Below are 23786 nucleotides of genomic sequence, written 5' to 3' on the forward strand. Positions count from 1 at the left end.
TAATAAATATAAACAATTTCTATAATTTAAATTATATATATATAACATCCAAGTAAAAAAATATGTTAATCAATTGTTAATTTAACATGTTACTAAAATTATTCATAGATATATAATAAAACATAGCATCCACATTGTCATAAACTAGTAAACTTTAATGTTATGCTTTAAAACTATATTAAATCAAATAAATTGTGATATTTTTCTTTGCAACAACTGAACCATCACACTTAAATCTTGAAGCATTATAATTTTACAATTAATGTAAAAAATACAAAAAAAGTTTGAGAAAAAAATACAAATATAAAATTTTTTATATAGATATACATGGCAAAAAATGCTAATTATCAATAAATATAATCTATCAGTAATAATAAAACTTATTCGGTAATAATAAAACTTATTCAGTAATTTATTTGAGTTTATTAACTGATTATATTAATAAAAAAAAATTGACAATGAAATAATAAATTTTATTGATGAATAATTTGTGAGTAATTACTTACATAAGAATCCATTATTAAAATTCTTTAGTAAATGTCTCAATTTAGTATTTTCTTTTCCTTTTCTTTTCTTTTTCTCCTCCGCTCCTTACTTCGTCATGTTTGTTTTTTAGATTGTTTTTTCTTTTTCTAACTCTACTATCATCACATTGTTACCTCCACACTATTATAATAAGCTTCGACATTTGTTCTTCATTCTCTTCTTATTTTCATTCATTTTTCCTTAATATATTAAATAATTCATCAAATTTGATAGAAATTTTTTATTTATTTTATTAATAGATTTATCCCAAAAAAAAACTGTTAGTAATAGAACTATAAATTACCTACATAATTTACCACCAGCTTTATTACCAATAAATACTTTTGTTGATAAAGTTAAAACTTGTATGGTTCTAGGAAAAAACACGAAAAACCGAAAAAGCTAAACAATATATTTCTTAAATTTATAATTTATTTACTCCGTATTCATTAACTTTCTGGCAAATACCGGAACATTAATGTTGAGGTAAGTAAGTGATTAAATTAATATTTGTACTGATATTTTAAAGAATATAGAATGCTTAATTTTATCTGTGACTCTATGCATGCATGCTAACCGTATATAAAGTTCATGCAATAAATTATTAAGCATAGTAAATTTATTTTTATAATTATTTAAAAAATATACAGCATGGACTTTTAATTGATTCACAAAAGTAGAAACATTACAGGTAAAACTGTACGAAACCACTGATTCACAAAGCAGTGAATTAGCGGGTCAAAAAGTTAACTTGTGCAACAGAACATGTTCTCGGACTACAGACACTGTGGGTTAATTTTGTTCTCACTCTGTCTATAAAAGGCAAACATCATATATTGCTCATTCACAAAACATCTACCTCCAAGGTTACTGTTTCTCTGTGTTAGTTTTGCAGTTCGATTCCGCATAATGTTTCAGAACATCGTGAAGGTCTTCGCCGGCGATGACAAGCTCCGGCACCGGGTGAAAGGAACGGTGGTGCTGATGAAGAAGAATGTGCTGGACTTCAACGATTTCAGTGCCTCCTTCCTCGATAGTCTTCACGAGTTTGTGGGGAAAAGGGTTTCTCTTCAGCTCGTAAGTGCCGTCAACGTTGACCCTGGTCAGTTCACTTCCTCTCTGCTTAACATGGATCTCTTCATTTCCCTCATCTCTAACATCTAATTTTACTCTTTTGATCTTCAAAACATATTCTGTAGCTTTTCTTTTTGTCCAAAGTCATTTAATCACATGCTTCAACGAACCACCGCACACATCTCAAACCAGCCCTACTTTCAACTGATCACAGAGTTTCTAACATAGTACTGTTTTTTAACAGAGTTTTCGTTTAGAACTATGAAATTGTGACTGGAACTTAGGTTTGATTGTGTCTTTATGTTTTACAAATATTTCATGAAACAAGTTAGATGATAAAATATATTCTAGATTTGGAAGATGACTTGGTGTGGGGGTTTGGTACATGCATGAACACCGAGTGAAAGAAATTCAGAGGAAGGAAGAGAAACTTGAAATATTCTGGATTTCTATTTTAAAAATTAAAAAGATGGATAGTTTCACTTTTCTTTTTCGATTTCAGTGTATCAAATATCTGCGTAAAAAATATTAGGTGTGTTTACTTAATTCAAAAGAAACAGTCACTTTTGTTTTTTACATTAATTTTTTAAATGTACTAAAATATTATTCATCAAAAGGAAAAAAAAGTCGCATTAGATCGGATCCACATCGGATAAGCACACGGTTTCAATAATGTAATTATATATTACTACTTATTTTTTATACGTTTTCTTTCATTTTCATTTGATCTGAAATTATATTAAATACCAAACGAGCATGTTTATACGAAAATAATATTTTAAAATACGCTATTTTTATAATATAGTTCCTGAAAATATTATAATATGATTCCTTAATACAAACTGTTTGGCATGCATGGGATTTGGTATTTTGCAGGACTCTAGATTCATAGTTCTGGTCAACTTCCATAGTCTTTGGCCAATGGCTACATGTAACAAGTTATCTTGTGCTTAACAATATCATTATAAAGATATAAATTTAGCCAATAAATAATTGCTTGCTTATAATTGTTTATGTTAGGGGCGAAAATAAAAAAACATAGAAAAATCTTTAAGTTTGAATAAAATTATTTTCTGAAATACTTGTTTAGAAACTTTGTATATACCTGGCCTAGCTGCAATGACAAGTTGGAAACAAATGCCCCTAAATTTATTTATTTATTTGTCGGTGTACGGAGGAAAATATTATATTGCATCTATGATTTCATTGGGTTTTTCAAAGTTACTCCTTTTTTTTTATCCGCAAGCAAAAGAACGTCAAATAAGAAAAATACAAAACGGTGTACTTGTGATCAGTGACGTAGATAGAAGGGAAATTACTTTCAGAATAGTTCCACCGAGTTGACAAAAAAAAAACTGTTATTCATTCTAAGCAACATTTTGTTACTTTATCAAATTTTCATGTTTTGTTATATTTAAAGAATGAATGTAGTTTTTTTTAGTGGCGTTAACAGGGGATTTTGACTTTTAATTCCTATTTCAAACTTTTATGTTGTTATATTTAAAAAAATATAGATGTAATTATTCTAATCACACTTACCTTTTAAAATATTTACAAGAAAGAAATTTATGAATTATATCTAAAATAATTTATCGTTTATTACGTTAAAAATAGTTAATATTATTAAATAAAAAGAGTATATTTAGACATTTTTTAAATATAAAGAACTAACATAATTGAAATTTAAGATTAAAAATATATTAACTATTCTTTTGTCACGTATAATTTAATTTGTTGGTTAACTTTTGTTTTCATTCATTAAGTTCCGTAGGATGAAATCTCAAGGGTCATTTATCAAGACTGGGCCATGGGAAATGACTTCCTAGTTCCCACCGACTAAAACCATTGTTTGTCTTTTTAGATCAAACAACCTAGGATATTATCTTATATTGTTTAGTCAGTTTACATTTTCTTCACCATAAAAAGTAAAACTTTTCTATCGTTGCTAAGATAATATTTTTTAAGGATTAACTGTCCATAGTCTAAAATCATATTTAACTCCTATAGTTTATTACAAATTTATTCCAAAGTTGAAATTTTATTTGTGAATATTTATAGGGAATAGCAATGGCTTGAAGGGGAAACTTGGGAAGCCTGCTTTTCTAGAAGACTGGATTACAACCATAGGACCTTTGACCGTGGGAGAAACAGCATTCAAGGTTACATTTGAGTGGGACGAGGAGATAGGAACACCGGGAGCCTTTATTATAAGGAACAATCATCACAGTGAATTCTACCTCAAAAGCCTCACACTTGAAGATGTTCCTGGCCAAGGTGTCATTCGCTTTATCTGCAACTCTTGGGTATACCCTGCTGATAAATATGAAAAGGATCGCATTTTCTTCTCCAACAAGGTACACCTACAAACACAGTATCCTGCATGTACTCGCTAAATAGCATGTCACATTTTTCTGGGTAATCATTGTAGTTCATTCTGGGACTTGTTGTTGCAAGTTACATATTTTGTACCAATTGCAGACATATCTTCCGAGTGAAACACCAGTGCCACTACTTAAGTACAGAGAGGAAGAGCTCGAGAATTTAAGAGGTAATGGGAAGGGACAGCTCCAAGAATGGGACAGGGTCTATGATTATGATGTTTACAATGATTTGGGAAATCCAGATAAGGGTCCACAACATGCTCGTCCTACTCTAGGAGGGTCTAAGGAATACCCCTACCCTCGTAGGGGAAGAACTGGTAGACCACCAACAAAATCAGGTAAGGCTTTTACTTTTGTTGTTTTCTTGTTCATTGAAGTCTGTTATTGAATATTTATTGACCATTGTCATATCTTACGGGACTCATTTGTTGTAACTTTCAAATATTGTATATAGAGATGTTAATTTCTTTTGTTGTTTTCTTGGCAGATCCTAAATGTGAGAGTAGGCTGAATATTGTCTCGAGCTTAGACGTCTATGTTCCTAGGGATGAAAGATTTGGTCACTTGAAAATGGCAGATTTTCTTGCCTATGCACTGAGATCCATTGTTCAAGTTCTCAAACCGGAGTTGGAATCTCTATTTGACAGCACCCCTAACGAGTTTGACAGTTTTGAAGACGTATTCAAACTCTATGAAGGAGGGATTGAGGTGCCCGAGGGTATACTTACTGAAGTTAGGGATCACATTCCGGCAGAGATGCTTAAGGAAATTTTCCGATCTGATGGGCAAAGGTTCCTCAAATTTCCCGTGCCACAAGTGATTGCAGGTGTAGTACAAAAAAATGTGTAATATAGTATGTTCTTTGCAAGCAAAAAAAACAAATCATGCATTCTGTAAAACCATGTTATTTAACAGTGATGTTCTTATGATGTGGATTTTTGGAACAGTGGATAAATCTGCATGGCAAACAGATGAAGAATTTGCCAGGGAAATGCTGGCTGGTATAAATCCTGTCATAATTCGTGGTCTCCAAGTAAGCCCAAGTGTTTTTAATTAATTGGTAATGATTGGATTAAAGAATAGGATCTCTGTCATGATTGTCAAATCTACCATTCCTAAAGTATTTCAGAATCAATATCCCATGAAGAATTGTCCATGATTTCTTTCTCCTCACTGTCATCCTAAATAACTGCAGGAGTTCCCACCTGCAAGCAAGTTAGATCCTAAACTCTATGGTAATCAAACTAGTACAATAACCAAAGAACACATCGGAAGTAACCTGGAAGGGCTCACTGTAGAGGAGGTAATTTTCAAGATTGATAGGATGTTGTGTTTTTCAGTCTTCACATTAAAATGTTGTTAAACCATAGTTGTCACTGTCAAGTTTTTACTCTTGGCCAATGTTGAGATGCATACTAATTATTTGCATTTGGCTGAATAGGCAATTAAAGAAAGGAGATTGTTCATTCTAGATCTCCATGACGCAGTGATACCATACATTAGAAGGATCAACTCTACTTCTACAAAGACATATGCCAGCAGGACAGTTCTGTTCTTGCAAAAGAATGGGACTTTAAAGCCCTTAGCCATTGAGTTGAGTTTGCCTCATACTGAAGGAGATCAATATGGTGCAATCAGTAAAGTTTATACTCCAGTGGAACAAGGCGTGGAAAATTCGTTCTGGCAACTGGCCAAAGCTTATGTAGTGGTAGTGGACTCAGGCTATCATCAACTTATCAGCCACTGGTATAACTCTATCAGAAAAAAACTAAATACAATCTTAGTTTGTCTACTATTGAAATTAACTCTAGATGTCACACCTGTGTCACAGGTTGCATACTCATGCAGTCATTGAACCATTCATTCTAGCTACAAATAGGCAACTCAGTGTGCTTCACCCTATTCATAAACTGCTGCAGCCTCACTTCCGTGACACCATGAATATAAATGCACTAGGAAGACAAATTCTCATTAATGCAGGTGGTGCTTTAGAGTCAACAGTTTGCCCCTCTAGATATTCTATGGAGTTTTCATCTGTGCTTTACAAGGACTGGGTTTTCCCTGAGCAGGCACTGCCTGAAGATCTTATAAAGAGGTAAGTAAACCATTCAAGCAAACAACCCTTGAGAATCATCAATTGTTTTTCATTTTCTGAATATGGTTGAGTTCAATAGATCAGGTAACATTTTAATTTTGTCCAGTTTAATTCAGTACAACTATAATAACTTGGGTAGTATCAAATTAATACATTTGAAAAAAAATGTTGTTTATCAGTTGATGAATATTTGCTTCTTTCAGAGGAGTGGCTGTCGAGGACCCAACTTCCCCATATGGTCTTCGATTACTGATTGAGGATTACCCTTTTGCGAGTGATGGGTTAGAGATTTGGTTTGCTATCAGGACATGGGTTCAGGACTACTGCTCCTTTTACTACAAGGAGAATGACACAGTGAAGAAAGACAATGAACTTCAATCTTGGTGGAAGGAAATAAGGGAGGTGGGTCATGGAGACAAGAAAAATGAACCTTGGTGGCCAAAGATGCAGACATGTGAAGATCTAATTCTGACCTGCACTATTCTTATATGGATTGCCTCGGCTCTCCATGCTGCAATCAACTTTGGACAATATCCATTTGGGGGTTTCCCACCAAGTCGCCCAGCTATAAGCCGGCGATTCATGCCAGAAAAAGGAACTGCAGAATACGATGAACTGGTGGCCGATCCTGTGAAGGGGTATCTGAAAACAATCAGTTCACAGTTTCAGGCTGTTCTTGGCATTTCACTTGTAGAAATCTTGTCCAAACATTCTAGTGATGAGGTTTACCTTGGGCAGAGAGAGACTCCAGACTGGACATCTGATGCAGAGCCATTGCAAGCTTTTGAGAAGTTTGGAAAAAAACTTGCTAGTATTGAGGAAAGGATCTTGAGAATGAACAGTGATGAGAAATTCAAAAACAGGTTCGGTCCAGTTAAGATGCCATACACTTTGCTTTATCCAACAAGTAAAGGTGGACTAACTGGCATGGGAGTTCCTAATAGTATCTCAATTTGAAGGGTCTTTTGTCTTTAGTTTTCATAAATAATAATGACCTTTAAGGCTGCCTAATTTGAATCATGATTTATAATCTATACTGTTTTCCCTTTTTCTTTGCTTCCTTAAACTTTTCAGTTATTTTGAACTTAGGCAAACTACATTAAGAAAATAAAAGAAAAATATTACCTTATAAAATATTTAATTTCATATAACTGATTACTGTGTTTCCTTAAATGTATCATATTATTTGAAATTTCTTTCAAAGTTAATTTAATGAATATTAAGTACATTGAAAGAGAATAAAAAAATGAAAAATGGTTACAAAACCAATTTTTCAAATGACAAACTACAAATAAATTAACAGTTTTTAGTAATTCACAAAAGATACACATAGTTAATGTAAGAATTTTAAAGTTAAAATAAGAATGAATTTAGATAATCGCCATAATTTCTCCTAAAACATCAAAATAATTTTGTGGAGGATACTCATATAAGTAAAATAATATGTTTTTTTATTAGTGAGAGAAAAAAATCATATGTTAATGATAAGTTTCATCCTAAACTAACCCAGATCTCATTCATAAAGAGGATTTTGTCCCAAATTTAATTAGAATACCACCTCTGTGTCCCAAATCTGTCTTCTGCAGCAGTAAACATGTCTGTGTTCATAAATTGTCATTTTGAGTTTTATTTACATTAGAATCAAATATTTGTTAATGTAGTGTACTGATTTGGGTGAGAACTTATCATTCAAGATAAATAAAATAATTTCTCAAAATGAGATAAAAACTGAATATTCAAATATTAGTATTATTGTAAAACAGGGAGGGAGGATACATATTTTGTTGTAGATATTTTTAATTATAGTCACTTTAAATAAGATTAATATAATAATTCAATATTAACTAAAATTATTTTTAAATATGAGAGCTTTTTAACTAGTGTTCTTGATTAAGGTATTAACAATTTTTTTACCAATAGTGTTTATTTTTTCAATATTTCTTTTTCAAATTATGATCTATTATGGATTTTAAAACATTTATTTTATTTTTTATATTTTTGAAGTACCTAAATTTTATCACACAGTGAAAATACTACTTTTTATAATTTTTTTTTGTGTTTTAGAAAATATTGGAATAAAAACTATTAATTTGAAAAATTATCAACCCAAAATAAAATATAAATTTCTTTTACAAACTGAAAATAACCATGCAAAACTTTACAATTAATTTCTCAATTATAAATTATTATATTTATACTCATCAAAATTTTCAAATTTATCTTTATTTTTTTATTCACACAACAATCTTTTAGCTATTTAAAAAAAAATATCACGTTCTTATACTATTTTAATATTTTTACTTTTTATAAAATATTATATTTGCAAAGAAGTTGCTATTATTTATTAACATTAAAAAGGCAAACACAATCTGTGTGTTGACAGTATAATTTACTCATCCTTAATCAATATTATGTTGTTTAATGATATTCTTTAATGAATATTGATACTGAATAATAAGATAAAATAGAATAAATTATTGTTATTATAGATTAGCGTACATGCACATGTGATAGTTTTTTTATAATAAATAAAAACTACAAAGTTATTATTTTAATTATAAAAATAAAATAAATTATTTTCATTATTTTATTATAAATAATTTATAAATATTTTTTGTATTATATAATTATTTTAATTTTAAAAAAAGTCAAATAAAAATAATTAAATATCTCAAATATTAATTACAAATAAAATTATATAAACAATTTTTTTTAATTTAAAAATATTACTTAAAAAATAAAATTAAAAAATATATATATACAAAAATAGGATGAAATACATCTTTTTTACTGTTTTTACACCAACCATAAATTAAAACTCAATTCAAATTTATGGAAAATGACGGGAAACATGTGCAAGATTCTCTTCTAAAATTTCAAATATAATCGGGTACGAACTAAAACTATGCATCCCCAATGAGACGCATAATGTGGATCATTGATGAGAGGGTAACTACTGACGTGTAGGGTGGATGATATGATGACACAATCCCGTATTCTCCCTCCTCGACCGTGCTGGTGGTGATGCGGAGAGCGAAAAATCCCATTGGTTAATGCCCTCGTTTTATTCAAGTTTCGCGGCAATGCGTAACTCTTTATCTCTTTCCGTGTAAACCCTGCTACTCTCGTTTTCCTCTTCTTCCATCGTGCTTCAGCGGAATCGGAACCCTATGAGAGGGGTGAGTGTCATGGAGCCAATTTTTTCTATTTTTTTTGTCCGATCTGTAATCTAGGGTTTGAATTCGGAAAGGAAAATATTTTTTTTTGTTAATTAGAAGTAATTTGTCCCAATACATTCTCCATTCCTCATTCTTGCTTTCACGTTCCCCTTTGCTTTTTCTTTTTTTCTCTTTTTCTGAAGAAACAAGCTGGTTGGAACCGTTGTTGAATTTGTTTCTTTTGAAAATTTGAATCTGCAGTTCTATTTCTTTTATTTAGAAAATATTTGATGTGGTCTATGGTGAAGGTTTTATAGGGGACGATTTGAATGTGTTGAAGCATGTTGTTAATTGCAAAATTCAATGTGATTGTTAGTTCAGCTTGGAAGATGCAGATCTTTGTTTCTAAATAGTTGTGCTTAGCTTATAACGATTTCAATTTGCTGTCTGTCCTACTAGTTTGAGAATGTTTCAGGTGCATTATGGATTTGCCGCTTATGTGTTAGTTTGCTGTCAGTTAAGACTTAACTGATGCAAGGTTCTCCTAGGGTGGTGGGTGGGGCAAATAACTGTAATTTCCTTATCTGGTTTGTTCTTCGTTTTCTTAATTAAAAAGAGTAGCAATAGTGTCTGTGTTTTTTTTTTTGACTTTTTTTCTTCTGAAAAGTTTGAATGTCTGGTGTGAAACAATTGAGCTTTTGGGTTCAAATTGTATTTGGTTGGGAAGTTGATGTTCATTATTCCACAAAAAGAACTTGCACTGATCTAAGCTTCTATCTTGACTTGAATTATTGTTGTTTCTATTGCATTATTGATTAGTTCATTAGTGGAGTTTGAACTAGACTAACATTGTTGATTGTGGCTTTGGTTTTCGGTTCAACGACATAAGGGCTCAATGGCACCAACAAGGAAATCTAGAAGTGTTAATAAGCGGATTTCAAGTACAAATGATTCTCCTGAGAAAGATGGAGTTAATCCAAATAAAAACAAGCAACGGGTACGTCATAATCAGATGACTTTTTCATTCTGAAACTAGATGTAGTAGGACACACGTGAATTAAAATACAAAAATACAATACTTCATCCTGCTTGGTATTATTTTTCAGAATAGTTTTACAAACAGCCTAAAGTGGCAGTTCTTGGGTTTCAGAATATTGGTGTTAGTTTTTTTCATTTCACTTGAAAAGTTGTAAACTATGTTGCACAGGTACCAATACAAGTATGTGGTAAGACTTGATATTTAACCAAATTTTGAGTATTCATCTATCATACATAGTGGTTCTTGTCTTCCAAAGTATGTGAACATAAAACAAGATTTCAAATATTGTTTTAGCCTTGAAATTTTGAATCCTTGTTAATGTGTGCCATTTTGCACAGAAGAAAAAGTTGACTGATAAACTGGGATCTCAGTGGAGCAAGGAGGAACTAGAGCGATTTTATGAAGCATATAGAATGTATGGGAAAGACTGGAAGAAGGTGTGCTTTTGTTGTGGTCTTTTTTTCTCTCCACCCTGCTTGTTTATTAGGATATTCAAGGACAATTGGGCTTGTTCTTTCCTTTTCCCTATCATTATCATGTCAATTACAAGTAGAATTTTTGTTACAGTTCTCTGTTCTGTATTTCGATTTCCAGGTGGCTGGTGTTGTACGAAATAGAACCACTGAAATGGTAGAAGCTCTTTACAATATGAATCGGGTAAATCAATATTATTGAGCTCTAATCTATAGTCATGATTCATTTTTCTTATGAACATTCTACCTTTTGTTTAAGATTTTTTCTTTATGTATGTGCATGCTTTTTTAGTGTAACTGAGTTGACTAAAAGCTTAGATAACAATATATGTTGAATCTACCAATGGAACTTAAGACTTTTGTTCTTCCTCTTCTTTTGCTCCATCTTACTCTACCCTTATTTTCATCACCATTTTTAACTGGGACGTTATGTGATATCAAGCTATGGCTGTCAGTCCACGAAATTGTAATAGTTATGCCCCCATAAGGCTAGTTGACATCCTTAGGTCCTTGCTTATGTACAAGTTCTTGCTTATAGCTATCACAAATTGATTTATTAATGTTTTGTAGATCTTTTTGTAAGTGTAATTGAAACTACAAGTTGTAATCTACAGGCATACCTCTCTCTGCCAGAGGGCACGGCTTCTGTTGTTGGCCTCATAGCAATGATGACTGATCACTACAATGTGCTGGTAAGTTCAAAGTTGTTTTTTCTGGTAGATATGTTTTGCTAGAAAGAAGGTGGAAACTATCATATTGAAAACTTAATCAAAATCCTGTTCTCATTATTTGCCATGGCATCCCTTGTTATATTATAATCTTTCAATTTCTTTTTCCATAGCGATGTTACAATTCATGTATTTTTTCATGCTCACTTTTGGATTTGCATTTGTCTTTATATTTATTGGAACATATTAATATTTGTGTAAGCTGTGTTCTTCTTTGTCTAGTTACACCTTTTTTCTTGCTCCCTTCCTCATGGTATGTTATATTGGCTTTGACTATGCATTTGTGAGTTGTCATTTTCTGGACTCAAATTTGACAGGAAGAGAGTGACAGTGAAATGGAGAGCAATGATGCACTAGGATCTCGGAAATTTGTAAAACGAAAGCGGGAAAAAGTTCAGCTTAGTGTCTCTAAAGATCAGTCTCATTCAATTGCTGCCAGTGATGGTTGCCTCTCTTTACTGAAGAAGAGACGCTTAGATGGTAAAATAGCCATTGTGGTACCACTTCCTCTGTTCTTTCCTCATCCAGAGAACCATTTTTGGTTTGCCTTTCTACAAATTGCTTTTGTTCCACCCAGGTGACAGAGGTTACTGTGGTTTTAATTTTTGCAACCGGAAAGTAGTAGACTAGTGATTATGTAACAAATGGATACCGGTAAAGTTCTTCCATATTATACAAAAACTCCAATAAGGATTCTTATGACAGATTTAATATAGGTTTATGGACTTTATTTTTATGCTAGTAGGAGGTCACTTGCTAGATATTAAATTCATCAAATAGTTTCTTTACGTAATAGCTTAAGGTTTTAGGAGACTTGATCTATGACGTGTTATCAAAGCCTTTTACAACCAAGTGGCCAAGTGTTCAATCCTTGCCACTGTCATTCATCTAAATTGAATTTTAGATAATGCTTTAAACATTTCTTGAACTGCCCCTCCTTTTCCAGTTCATTTCTAATGGTACAAAATGAGCAGGTAGAATATTATCATATTTATATAGTAACATTATTGACTATTCTAAATTCTTAATCTTGCCCACATTCCTTGTAATCGTGGTATGCAAATATTCTGCACTGGATTGCAGTATTGACAATTATTCAATTAATCAGGTATGGTGCCTCATGCTGTTGGTAAACGGACTCCTCGTGTTCCAGTTTCTTATTCTTATAAGAAAGAGTATACAGAAAATTATGTTTCACCTTATAGAAGAAGCCTAAAGTCAACTACTGATGCTAATGATGATGAAGTTGCACATGTTGTAGCTTTGGCCTTAACTGAGGCTGCACAAAGAGGAGGAGGGTCTCCCCAAGTTTCTCAATCACCATGTAGAAGAGCAGATCAAAAACCCTCACCTGTCCTGCGTTGGGAAAGAAAGGTATTAACTGTTCAATGCCCTTTTCTTCCATTATCTTGTATTTGTTGGCTGTATTATTATTACTTCAAACTTTGCATGTTGCAATAGAATGGAATGGTAATCTTTGTGAATGATATGCTTGTGTTCGATACATTCTATTCTGAAAATGTTATTATTTTACAATTTGTCAACTAGCAGCAACTGTCAGAGACAGCTCGTGCCAAGTTACACAATCTTTCAGTTGATGAAGAGTTACTAGACGGTAGTATAGAAAGCAGGGGAGCTGACAATGGAGAATATGCAAGAGATAATAGTTCATTGATTGATATGGAAGGCACAGGAACAGTTGAGGTTCTTCAGAAGGGGGGGAAATTTTACAGAAAGAAAGAGAGAGTGAAAAACGTTGGAAACCATCAGCTTGATGATGGTGGGGAAGCATGTAGTGGCACTGAAGAAGGGCTTAGTTGCTCACTGAAGGAAATGGTTGATATTGAGGTTACTAATGAAAAGCTTGAAAAATTCTCTCCAAAAGGTGGGAGGAAACGAAACAAGAAACTCTTCTTTGGAGGTAATTCTGTCACTAGACATGTATGCAAATTTTTTTGTGCGACTTTTAGTTCCTTGCCCCTCTTGGCCTTGGGTCAAGGTGAGGTTGGACTTCTGGGACTTTACCTTTTCATCTATGAACTTGCAATATTTAATTACTTCATTTGACAGATGAAACCCCTGCCTTGAATGCGTTGCAAACTTTGGCAGACCTGTCTCTAATGATGCCAATATCTACAGTAGATTCTGGTAAGTATAAAGTGATATATTTACCCTCGATAAAAGGTAATTGTAAGAGGCTTATGCATGCATGTGCCACAGAGAAATATCTAAACCATACAAAAAAGAATCCAAACTTTAGTGTTTTCACATTCAACACTATTGCACAGTTGTAGGATATGTTATTCTTTTTTGTTTAGTTCTGTCGGACAATTATAACTGGCATCATGACATTAATAACTGTCACAGTTGTCACCTCGTGTAGATATAGTTTTCTGCTAGACACTTCAAATATACTTCTGGTGCACTGATTAGTGCCCTTTTTTGTAATCATTATCTTAGAGAAACTGATCAGAAAATAGTGTGAGAGAGAGAGAAAATTAAACATGAACTGAATATTTTTATTCTGTATCACACTTTTAAAGAGATGAGTAGATGTATTTGTATATGTGATTTACCAGTAGCTGTATAGGAACTGACAGCTGTACAAATTAGTTAAGTAGTTTACAGGTAAAGCTACAGTTGTACAAAAGGCATCTATAAGTATTCACATTTCAATATTCAGAAATTCAATCATACAGTTTTTCTTTCTCTCTGTATTCAGTACCAGTTGAGATTGATTTACCCTATTTTGGTCCATCTTCCTTGAATGTTATTAGCTGCACTTTTAAGTTTAGCTCCTCATTTCATATTTCCTCTGTTTCTCTTTGACTGTTAAATTTTCGAAAGATTTTTGTTTGTTTTACTGTTATTTTTCGAAGTTCAAGATAACCTTAATAACTCTTTTCATTTATACCTTTACTTTTCACCTACTCTCTTATTATATTTTATATATGCATTTATTGTGATGTAGAAATGAAAGTGGTAAATTAAAAAACAAAAAACTTTCAAATATTGTACTAAGATCAAGAAAGTTTATTGCTTTTTCCAACAGAACCTTAAATGACACTTCAAAAAGAAATGTAAAATGTGTTTTTTGAACTGCCTTTTTCACTTATTCAACTCAAACGGTCAGCCTGGAATCTACATTTTGTTTCTACCCTCGATCATGTTTGTTGTTGTAGTCACTAGTGAGATTTAAAAAAAACAATAGTTTCTTTATCAGACAAATCTAAGGTCTTTTTCTTTTCTTTTTATTGTTTCTCTCTTGTCCATCTAGAATCATCTATCCAATTGAAGGGAGACAGGATTTCTGCTGATAAAGATGGTAAGTCTGCGCTACCTGAAGCAACACTAACAAGCCATAAGAGACATAAACTTAAACACAGCGTAGTGCCTGAAATTGAGGTTTCAACCTCCAAAAAGTCCAAGCTTGGAAAGGAATCGACAAAGGATACGAACGTGCTTTCTGAATCAAAAGAACAACTTCCTTTTGCTGATGCAACATGGAAAAGAAAGCGGAAGTCTGTGGTTTCCAAGGTAAATACATTTTCTGTATGCATTATTGAACATGTTTTATATAGAGTCTGTTTTTGGTTTTATTTTTTTCTTTTCTTTTCAAAACTGATTTCTAGTCAAGAAAATATTTTCTCTTGTAACAATATGGATTAATAAAAGAAATGTTGTTGTAGAAACTAACAGCTTTTTGAATAATATCAACTTCTAGCCTTAAATCAAATAGTATTGTTATATCACCCTGCTATGGATATTGGGATAGAGCCAGGGATCAATCACCTTGCCAGGTCGCCAAGCATGCCAAACATTCTAGAAAAAAATTATGGTGCTCTGGCTTTTTGACAAAAAATATCCCCGAAAGTGATTGTTTAAAATTATTTTAGAAGTTTTGAAAATAAATGCCACTGTATCCCCAATAAAACATAATGTGTTAATAAATTCTAAATACTCATCCTTGTTGATACTAATTATCCCAATAAAATTAAAAGTGAATCACAAAATATTAGAAGACATGAAGAACAACAAAAACAAAACCCTTATAAGTTAATACTAAGGGAGGTTGATTACAAGAATTGCATAATACCGTAGGACTTTATTAAATATCAAATTCTGAGATATTACTCCATACAAAATTCCTCTTATCAGCTTCCTCCAATGGCCTACTTGATCTTTCCCTTTTCCTTTTCATAAAACTAGAAATAGCGCATTATTTCTACTCTCCTCACTGATTCTGATCGAAGATTACATTACATTTGCAGACCACCTTAGTTTTTATTTTTTTTTTTAGTTTTTTTTTTTTGTATTATTCTTTACCTCACTTGGTGTTAGACCAGTATATCATTATATACATCTTTTTGTATGTTGTTCTTTCATGAACGACATGCACCCACCTTAACAGTCTCATTTATGCTACTCCTTCCTTTTTATCTTGTTTCTTTAAAGTTCAGCATTCATTATCATAAAGTATAACTGGATGCATATCACTATAATAAACATTCCTTTGAGCTTGGTAGGTACTTTGCAATAAAAAATAACCCTTGTTTCCTTTACTCTCGATTTTAACCTTCTAGTTTGATTCTTATATGACAACTAGATAATTTTCCTTTAAGTTTTGAACTTTGCTCTTTAGATATTAAACTTTTAAAAACTTGTGGTATGGAAAGAATTGAATATAATAGAAAGTATAGAAGCAGTAACAGATCTTTATTTTATTCACTTAGTTGGGAACAAAATATCCCTACTGCAGTAAAATGATTGAAGAATGTTTTACTGGAATTCAGGAGCCTGATCTCTCTCTTACAACCAAATAATACCTGTCTCAAACCCTCATATCATCATATCTTCTCCAACTTCTTACTGTATACTACTGACTTTACTAATTACCGAACTTTGAGCGTTTTGGGCCCAATCCCTTCCTAACTCTTCTTACATAAACTCCTAATTTGAGATCTGTTACTAACAGACATTTTCTCCCATTTTTACATTCGACTCATTCTTTTCTTGTTTCTTATTGAAATTGCAATACATATACTCTGTTACTCTTACAAAAGAAAAACCCTTTGATTCCAGAGTCTTTCTCCAAAGCTCAATTTTAGAGTTAATCTTTTCTCTTGATTTCCCAATCAACACTATATCATGTGCAGAATCATGCTGTACTTTCTAAAATATGTGGAAACTAAGACAATATCTTAAGAAATAATCCTATGATGACTTTAATATAATATTGACATTAGAGATATTTCACTCTTCCCCTTAAGCTAAAGCTAACTAAGGTTGAAGATTGCTATAAACATGTGTAGGGTGTCTGATAATCTAGCTGTGATGATTTCTTTTTTTTGCTGATTAGGCCATGTCTCTTACAAGGCCAATCATGTGAGTAGTACACAAGTTATAGTTTTGCCACGACACTTTTCATATTGTTATTGCCATGCAGACTAATGTTTTCTGACCATCATGATAGTTTTTCTTTGCATTCTCAATTTTTTTTCTGATCCAATTAATTCTGGTCTGTTTGTCTCTGTTGTTGAGTCTTCAAATTGTCAATTTATTAACATTTTGTAACAACTCAATTAGTGAGGGAAGGTTTTGTTTGACTGTAGGTTGCAAATGCAAAGCTTGATTCTTGTCCAAGTGGTCCCTTGAAAGATGAGGTATGCAAGTAATTTTTTTTTCTGGACTATATATGTAAACCTCTGCAGTTTCGAAGCAAGTTTGATGTTATTAAAATTTGATGTTTTCCCTTTCAAGTGATAGAAATGTTGCTTGACTATTAATATAGTATGGATAACCTAGTCAGTTTTAAAAAATAGTTTCAGGAATTGTGCATTCTATGTGTTTAAGGTTTACAAATGTTTAAAACTATAGTTTGATTTAGTTCTGGTCAGATTTAACTTCACATCAAAGTATGTTTTGTTAGAGACTGGATCAAAACACTCTGAACTGGGGTAATTTTTCTTATTCTTTTAATTCTGGTACCAATTGATGGCAGTACTAGAACCACAACTACATAAACGAAAGGTAGTACAGGGTGTTTGGGAGAACCTTGCTGGCTTCTCAACTTTTCGTACATTTTTTTCTTCTTCCTAACTCCTTTGTTGTAGCTATATAGATCAACTTTCATACATGATTTCCTTTTATTGGTTTGGATAAATCACTCAATTTTCCTTTTGTAAATCACTTTTAGCTATGCAGGTCAGTCTCTTACATTAGTTATTAAATGCCTATGCCATTTTTTAATATATACCTTATCAATGGGTTGTTTCCTAACATTTTCATTCTTTTTATGGGTTTCAATTTGTATTTCCAGCCTACGTTTTAATGGAGTAAATCCCTCATCCCCCACCCTCCAAAGCATGATAGGAAAGTTTCATATGTGAATGGGATATCACTTTAGTTACTGGGTCTGTGACAGGTGATCTGGAATTCTTGATTAAAATGCCATTCAAGTTTTCACTTGATAAAACATTCAACTCAACTTTTTTCTTATTCTGCAAAGTGGCATTGTATTTAATTTGGGTGTGGCTGGAAGTGTGATCCAACCGGGCATGCTTGAGGTGTGGCCTGGCTAGGAATATTAAGGAGTTTATGCATTCGAAGCAGAGGGAAAATACCAATATTTCCAGGACCACATTCACCACATATATATGTTATAAAATCAGTAGCCAGTCAGTCACATGGAGTGTTTGGGTGCAATTTTAATTGTTGGCTAGCTTCAGCAGGAATTTTCTCTGTTTTGCCCACTAATATAGGTCCATAGTTTGCTGTATGTTAAGCCACATTAAGTGTGATGTTCATTTCTTGTGCCCTGTAATTAATTGATGTATAAACACAATTAGTTATTTAAAGAAATTCATTGGTGGATAGCCACGTTACGTTTGGTATCGTTAGATATGCTCACCTTGTTTATATTGATATAGATACAAAAAAGCATCAAAAGAAAACATTAAATCACATTCATGTGAAGCTAGAAAATCCAATTTTTATATTTTCTTTTTTAATATATAATAATGTGTCCAATTACCTGATCTTGGAAAATGCTGGGAAATATTCTACTCATCAAAGTTATGTGTCCTGTAGGCTTTAGATGATGAGAAAAAACCAGTAGTTAAAGGAAAACATGGTGATCAGGTTTTTACCCTACCAAAGCAATTGAAGACCGTTAAATCATCAGAGAGTTCCTTGTGTATTGATCAGAAAGAGACAGGACCAATGGCAGAAATTCCACTTTTGAACGAAGTTAGTTTACCAACTAAACGAAGTAGACGGAAGATGAATTTACAGAGAACTTTCTCTGCTAAGGAAAAGTCTTCTGATTCCATATTGAAAAGTCAAGCTAACAAGCACTCTGATTTAAAGGTACACCATTTTTTTTAATTTAAATTGATTGTGTGCTTTGATTCTTTGAGGGACTTCAATATTTTGTCTAAATAATATCTTTTTTTATAACTTGCAGGAAAAGCTTTCCAGTTGCTTGTCATCTAATATGGTTCGCAGATGGTTTATTTTTGAATGGTTTTATAGTGCAATTGATTATCCATGGTTTGCCAAAAGGGAATTGATGGAATACTTAAATCATGTTGGACTAGGGAATATCCCAAGGTTAACTCGTGTTGAGTGGAGTGTTGTAAGAGGGTATGAAATTCAGTTAAGGTTATTATGATCTTCTGCTAAACCTTGTGATCAATTTAGGATTTATTTTAAATTTCCGTACTGTACTTGTTTTTGGCAGCTCCCTTGGCAAACCTCGGCGGCTTTCTGAACATTTTCTTCGTGATGAAAGGCAAAAACTTGCAGAGTATCGGGAATCAGTGAGAAAGCATTATGCTGAACTGCGAACTGGCATTAGGGATGGACTTCCAACTGATTTAGCTAGACCATTATGTGTTGGGCAGAGAGTAATTGCTATTCATCCAAAAACAAGAGAGATTCATGATGGTAGCGTGCTTACAGTTGATTATGATAAGTGCAGGATTCAGTTTGACCGTCCTGAATTAGGTGTTGAGTTTGTCATGGTAATGTGATTTCTTATTATCATGCTGCTTTTTGAATGTTATGGCCGTTCTATAGGACATTTCAATCAGTATGTGGCATATTTGTTTTGAGTTTAATTGTGGGGGAAAATTTGCTTTTACTTTGTTTTTCCAAAAGCTTTCTTTGGTTGATCCGAAAAAGTCATTGTTTCCTTAAAATAAGTTGAACCATACATGCGTGCTATCGTAATAAACAATAGAAAAAACTACCTTGTGCTGTAAGGCTCCTGCAATGCAGAGTGTCTAGGGAAAGGTCCCAATGTGTGTGTGTATTAAAGGCAGCCTTGCATTTTTCAATAGGTCGATTTCAAGACAGTCTGTGTTCTACAGGTCACATTTTGGCAACTCCAAATGAAGGAAATTGGTTTGGTATTTATAAAATATATAAATGGTTTTCGTGTGTCACATGCTGTAAATAAATAAGGAAAGGCTTTAATTAAAGATTTTTCTTCCAGTTGAATAAATTAGGTTGATATTTTGAAGCATGAACTTGGTTCTCGTTTTCTTGTTTTTGATGAGTGGATTTTTGGTTCAGGACATTGATTGTATGCCTTTCAATCCATTAGATAATATGCCAGAAGCTCTGAGGAGGCATATTGATGACAGAAAAGGATCTTTTATGCCTATAGAGCCACATATTAATGGAAATTCACATTTTGGGGGGTGCGAAAATCATTCCTCACCTTTGAAGGTACATACTTCATCAAGTGCTTTAGTAATGCATGGAAAGGTTAGATTGCTAAGACGTATCAATGTATTGATATTAAGCCTCAATTGTTACTAATAAGGAGTATTGGTAACAATTTCTTCAAGATTTACCAATACTCCTTATTGGTAACATCAATTTGGTGCTTACCCTTTTATTTTATACATTCAAATACTGATATTATAATTTAGGTTCCATTTGATTCAACTATCTTCATGTAATTTCACTCATTCAAGGAGTTTAACTGTAATAATTGCTACTTGAAAAGTTCAACATTTAATCATCTGTTAACAGATAACTTTATAACAGTGTTAAAAATATTTAAGTTAACAGTACATCAAAATTAAGCGCTTAATTTCTTTCATTGAAATATAAATATATTTCTGCCCTTTTATCCTGAAATAAAATAAGCTTGAGCAGTTGATGGTAGAGCTTCATAGTTTTTACTTTTGATGATTGGTGCCAGTTATTTTACTATGCCTTTTGAGTAGTGGACAAACATTCACTTATATTCCTGTTGTTCTGTTCTGTTGTTAACTGGACGAATTTACCTGTCCAATACTTTTCCCTAGTTAAAATAAAATTGGCTGAAGGAATTCACAATAAAGGGGTTGTAGTGGTTGTTGAATTTTTCATCTGTTTTGCTTGAATTGGGACTCCAGATTTCACCACCAATGGGTGAAACATTGATGCTTGAAACATTTGAACAATAAGCAAAAGATTTTATTTTTTAATTTGTTGCTAATAATGATTTTTCCCAGGCTACGGTTGCTACCATGGATAACTTGTGTGCACAAGCAGGTTGTGTTCAACCATGTAAAGTAACACACCATCAAGCTAGGGAAGCTGACATACATGCACTTTCTGAACTAAAGCGTGCTCTAGATAAAAAGGTTTATACTTTTTGATGTAGACAATTATTATCAATTTGTTATTTTCTTAATATTAATTGTGCTAGTCTATCCTATACCTAAATTTACCTTGCTATGGGTGAACTTGCACCTACTTTTCGGCTGGCTGCTCTTACAGGAGACATTGTTGATGGAGCTTCGAAGTTCAAATAGCGATATATTGGAAAACCAAAATGGCATAGAATGCTTGAACGATTCTGAGGTTTTCAAGAAGCATTATGCCACGGTACTGGTAGAGCTAAAGGAAGCCAGTGGGCAGGCATGTGGCTTCCAATGGATTATTTCTTTCATTACAACGTTCTGCATTAATCTAGAACCAAATTTTGATTGGTTGTAACTTACAGGTTTCTGATGCAATGTTACAACTGAGGCAGCGCAATACCTACAGAGGAAACTCTCTGCCACCATGGATGAAGCCACAAACAGGTTTTAGTGTTCATGACGATCTTCCCAGTATGTTGGATGGTTCTCTTACACAAGAGTTTGGGTCAACTGTTGTTCAAATTATTAAAGGATCCAGGTCAAGGGCACATGCAATGGTAGATGCTGCATTTAAGGTATGTCCTTTCTATGGAACTTCTGCCACTGCCCATCTCCATATTTTTGTATTTATTGTTATGAACTTTACATTCAATGGTTTTTGTATAAGTTTTTTCCCCACTATTCTTCATCCAGCATTGCATCACTAGTTACAAATTTAAAAACAATGATTTCTTGTTTGGCTTAGCCACAGATCTTTAAAAGCCATATTTGACGAAAGTCAGATGTAATGGTAGCTCTAGACTGTAGTGAAACATGTTATATAATAGAGCACAGTTCAAGTATTTTCTCGAGCTCTAATTTTTGTGAGAACTTTTGACCCTTTTCGATGCTATAATTCAGGCATTGACTTTGACAAAGGAAGGTGAAGATGGTTTCGTGAAGATTGGGCAAGCTTTGGATTCTATTAATCATCAGCAGTTGGCCTCCAAGTCTAGGTTACCTGTGATCAGGTCTCAAGAGCAAGTGAACGCAAATGGCAGTTTTTATCATGTTAATAATTCAACTTGCAGTGTATCAGAGTCTATAACTAACGATCCATCTGGTGCAAAACTACATAATTATTCTGAGAAATTTGATACTGAACTTCCGTCAGATCTTATCACTTCATGTGTTGCTACATTAATCATGATTCAGGTAATTTCCCCTGGGTTATATTCTGAACTCAATGAGTTCCTTTTTATACTAAGTACTGGCGGCAAATTCAGAATTGTGCATCTAGCATTTGTGTCCGCACCTTACCTTTCAACTAACTAATAAATGTTTATAGTCTCGTTTTTGTTCCCTTTCACTACATTGAGAAACCTACATTGGTTATCTATAGTTGGGAATTACTTGATAAAAAAACTACTACAACACTACTAGAATACCACGTTTTAGTATTTTTCTCCTTATAAACTCTGTTTTGTATTCTTTTCTCTGATTATTTTGTATATAATTATTGATTTGGCCAAGCTTGTTTTTCTCTTTTTCTTTTTTTCTAATGATTTCAAATTTATTGAAGAAATCTTGCTAACTAAACAGGAATGTTCTTTTGACTTGCAGACTTGTACTGAACGGCAATACCCTCCAGCTGATGTGGCTCAGATATTAGATTCTGCAGTTAGCAGCCTGCATCCATGCTGTCCTCAAAACCTTCCTATTTATAGAGAAATTCAAATGTGCATGGGAAGAATCAAAACACAGATTTTAGCTTTGATCCCTACTTGATTTGTATCGAATGTAGCTGCTGTACATATATGATCTGAAATATAGTTCAGATCACATACGGGCTCCTTGCCCACTTTCTCATGTCTTTTTATTAAGGTACAATAATTTCTTTTACTCCACACCAATAGGTCAAATGGTGGTAGTAGAAATCATGCAATTCACTGCCCTGTCTTTTTAATCTTGTGTCAAATGCTGGTTCTTAATAAAAAATATTCAATAAAAATTATTCATTATTTTGAAAATCTACCTTTCTTTAAGTAATTAATAAAAAACACTGTTTTTTTTTTCTTTTTTTGCTATATGTTTTAGGGGAACATCTTAATCCACAGATAGAAAAGCTAATAAAGCTTCGGTTTGATGATAATTGGGTCTTTTAAACATTTTGATATGGTTTATTTTGTAACTGTGGGCCGTGGAGGAAAAATAAAACTTCAATTGTCAAATAGACCATTCTTGGAGTTTGACGGTGGGTGGGTATTTAGAAATCATATTACTTTGTTAATTTTCACAAAAAGAAAAGAAAAGGAAAAAGAAAATTTTATCTATAATCTATATTTATACTATTGATAAAGGATTTTTTTTAACTACTTTTGTGTACATTTTTTTTTCATTTATCTTTAAGTGATTATTTATTTCAAACTTAAATAACTACTTAGTAAAAAATGTTACACATTAAATAATTATCTATAATAAAATGATCAAAAATTATTATTTTCAAAATTAATTTTTATTACAATTATTTTTGCAATTTAATTAAAAATATATAGAATCAAACAAAACTTTGTATGATATTCAAATGTAATAGAAAATGGTTAAGATATGATATTTACTTTCTACTTTTTACATTGAATGTGATGTTAAAAATTCTTATATGGGTTTATTTATAGTTTATCTATGTGGAATCG

The 23786-nt window shown here is 32.6% G+C and overlaps 2 protein-coding genes across 8 annotated transcripts; both read left to right on the plus strand.

The window, feature by feature from the left end:
• The first annotated feature begins 1308 nt into the window (after positions 1-1308).
• Positions 1309-7126, plus strand: LOC108345752 (probable linoleate 9S-lipoxygenase 5). Its single transcript, XM_017584489.2, has 9 exons — positions 1309-1627; positions 3658-3953; positions 4078-4318; positions 4468-4806; positions 4928-5013; positions 5176-5283; positions 5422-5726; positions 5812-6075; positions 6279-7126. The coding sequence occupies exons 1-9, from the start codon at positions 1435-1437 to the stop codon at positions 7030-7032; spliced, it is 2586 nt and encodes an 861-aa protein (XP_017439978.1). The 5' UTR covers positions 1309-1434; the 3' UTR covers positions 7033-7126.
• Positions 7127-9033: 1907 nt separating this feature from the next.
• LOC108345699 (protein ALWAYS EARLY 2) lies at positions 9034-23000 on the plus strand. Of its 7 annotated transcripts, none has more exons than XM_017584389.2 (20): positions 9034-9254; positions 10123-10230; positions 10614-10709; positions 10867-10929; positions 11360-11437; positions 11791-11953; positions 12582-12847; positions 13022-13394; positions 13544-13621; positions 14751-15010; positions 17086-17136; positions 18563-18841; positions 18939-19117; positions 19215-19497; positions 20051-20206; positions 20983-21114; positions 21251-21391; positions 21477-21689; positions 22015-22308; positions 22717-23000. In XM_017584389.2, the coding sequence occupies exons 1-20, from the start codon at positions 9246-9248 to the stop codon at positions 22879-22881; spliced, it is 3387 nt and encodes a 1128-aa protein (XP_017439878.1). In that variant the 5' UTR covers positions 9034-9245; the 3' UTR covers positions 22882-23000. The 7 variants fall into 7 exon arrangements, with proteins under 7 accessions (XP_017439878.1, XP_052730116.1, XP_017439876.1 ...); XM_052874156.1 differs by having other exon boundaries at positions 9034-9252; positions 10107-10230; XM_017584387.2 differs by having other exon boundaries at positions 9035-9254; positions 10611-10709.
• Positions 23001-23786: the final 786 nt, after the last annotated feature.

The sequence above is a fragment of the Vigna angularis genome, chromosome 3, assembly GCF_016808095.1.
Source record: "Vigna angularis cultivar LongXiaoDou No.4 chromosome 3, ASM1680809v1, whole genome shotgun sequence".
Classification (NCBI taxonomy): Eukaryota; Viridiplantae; Streptophyta; class Magnoliopsida; order Fabales; family Fabaceae; genus Vigna; species Vigna angularis.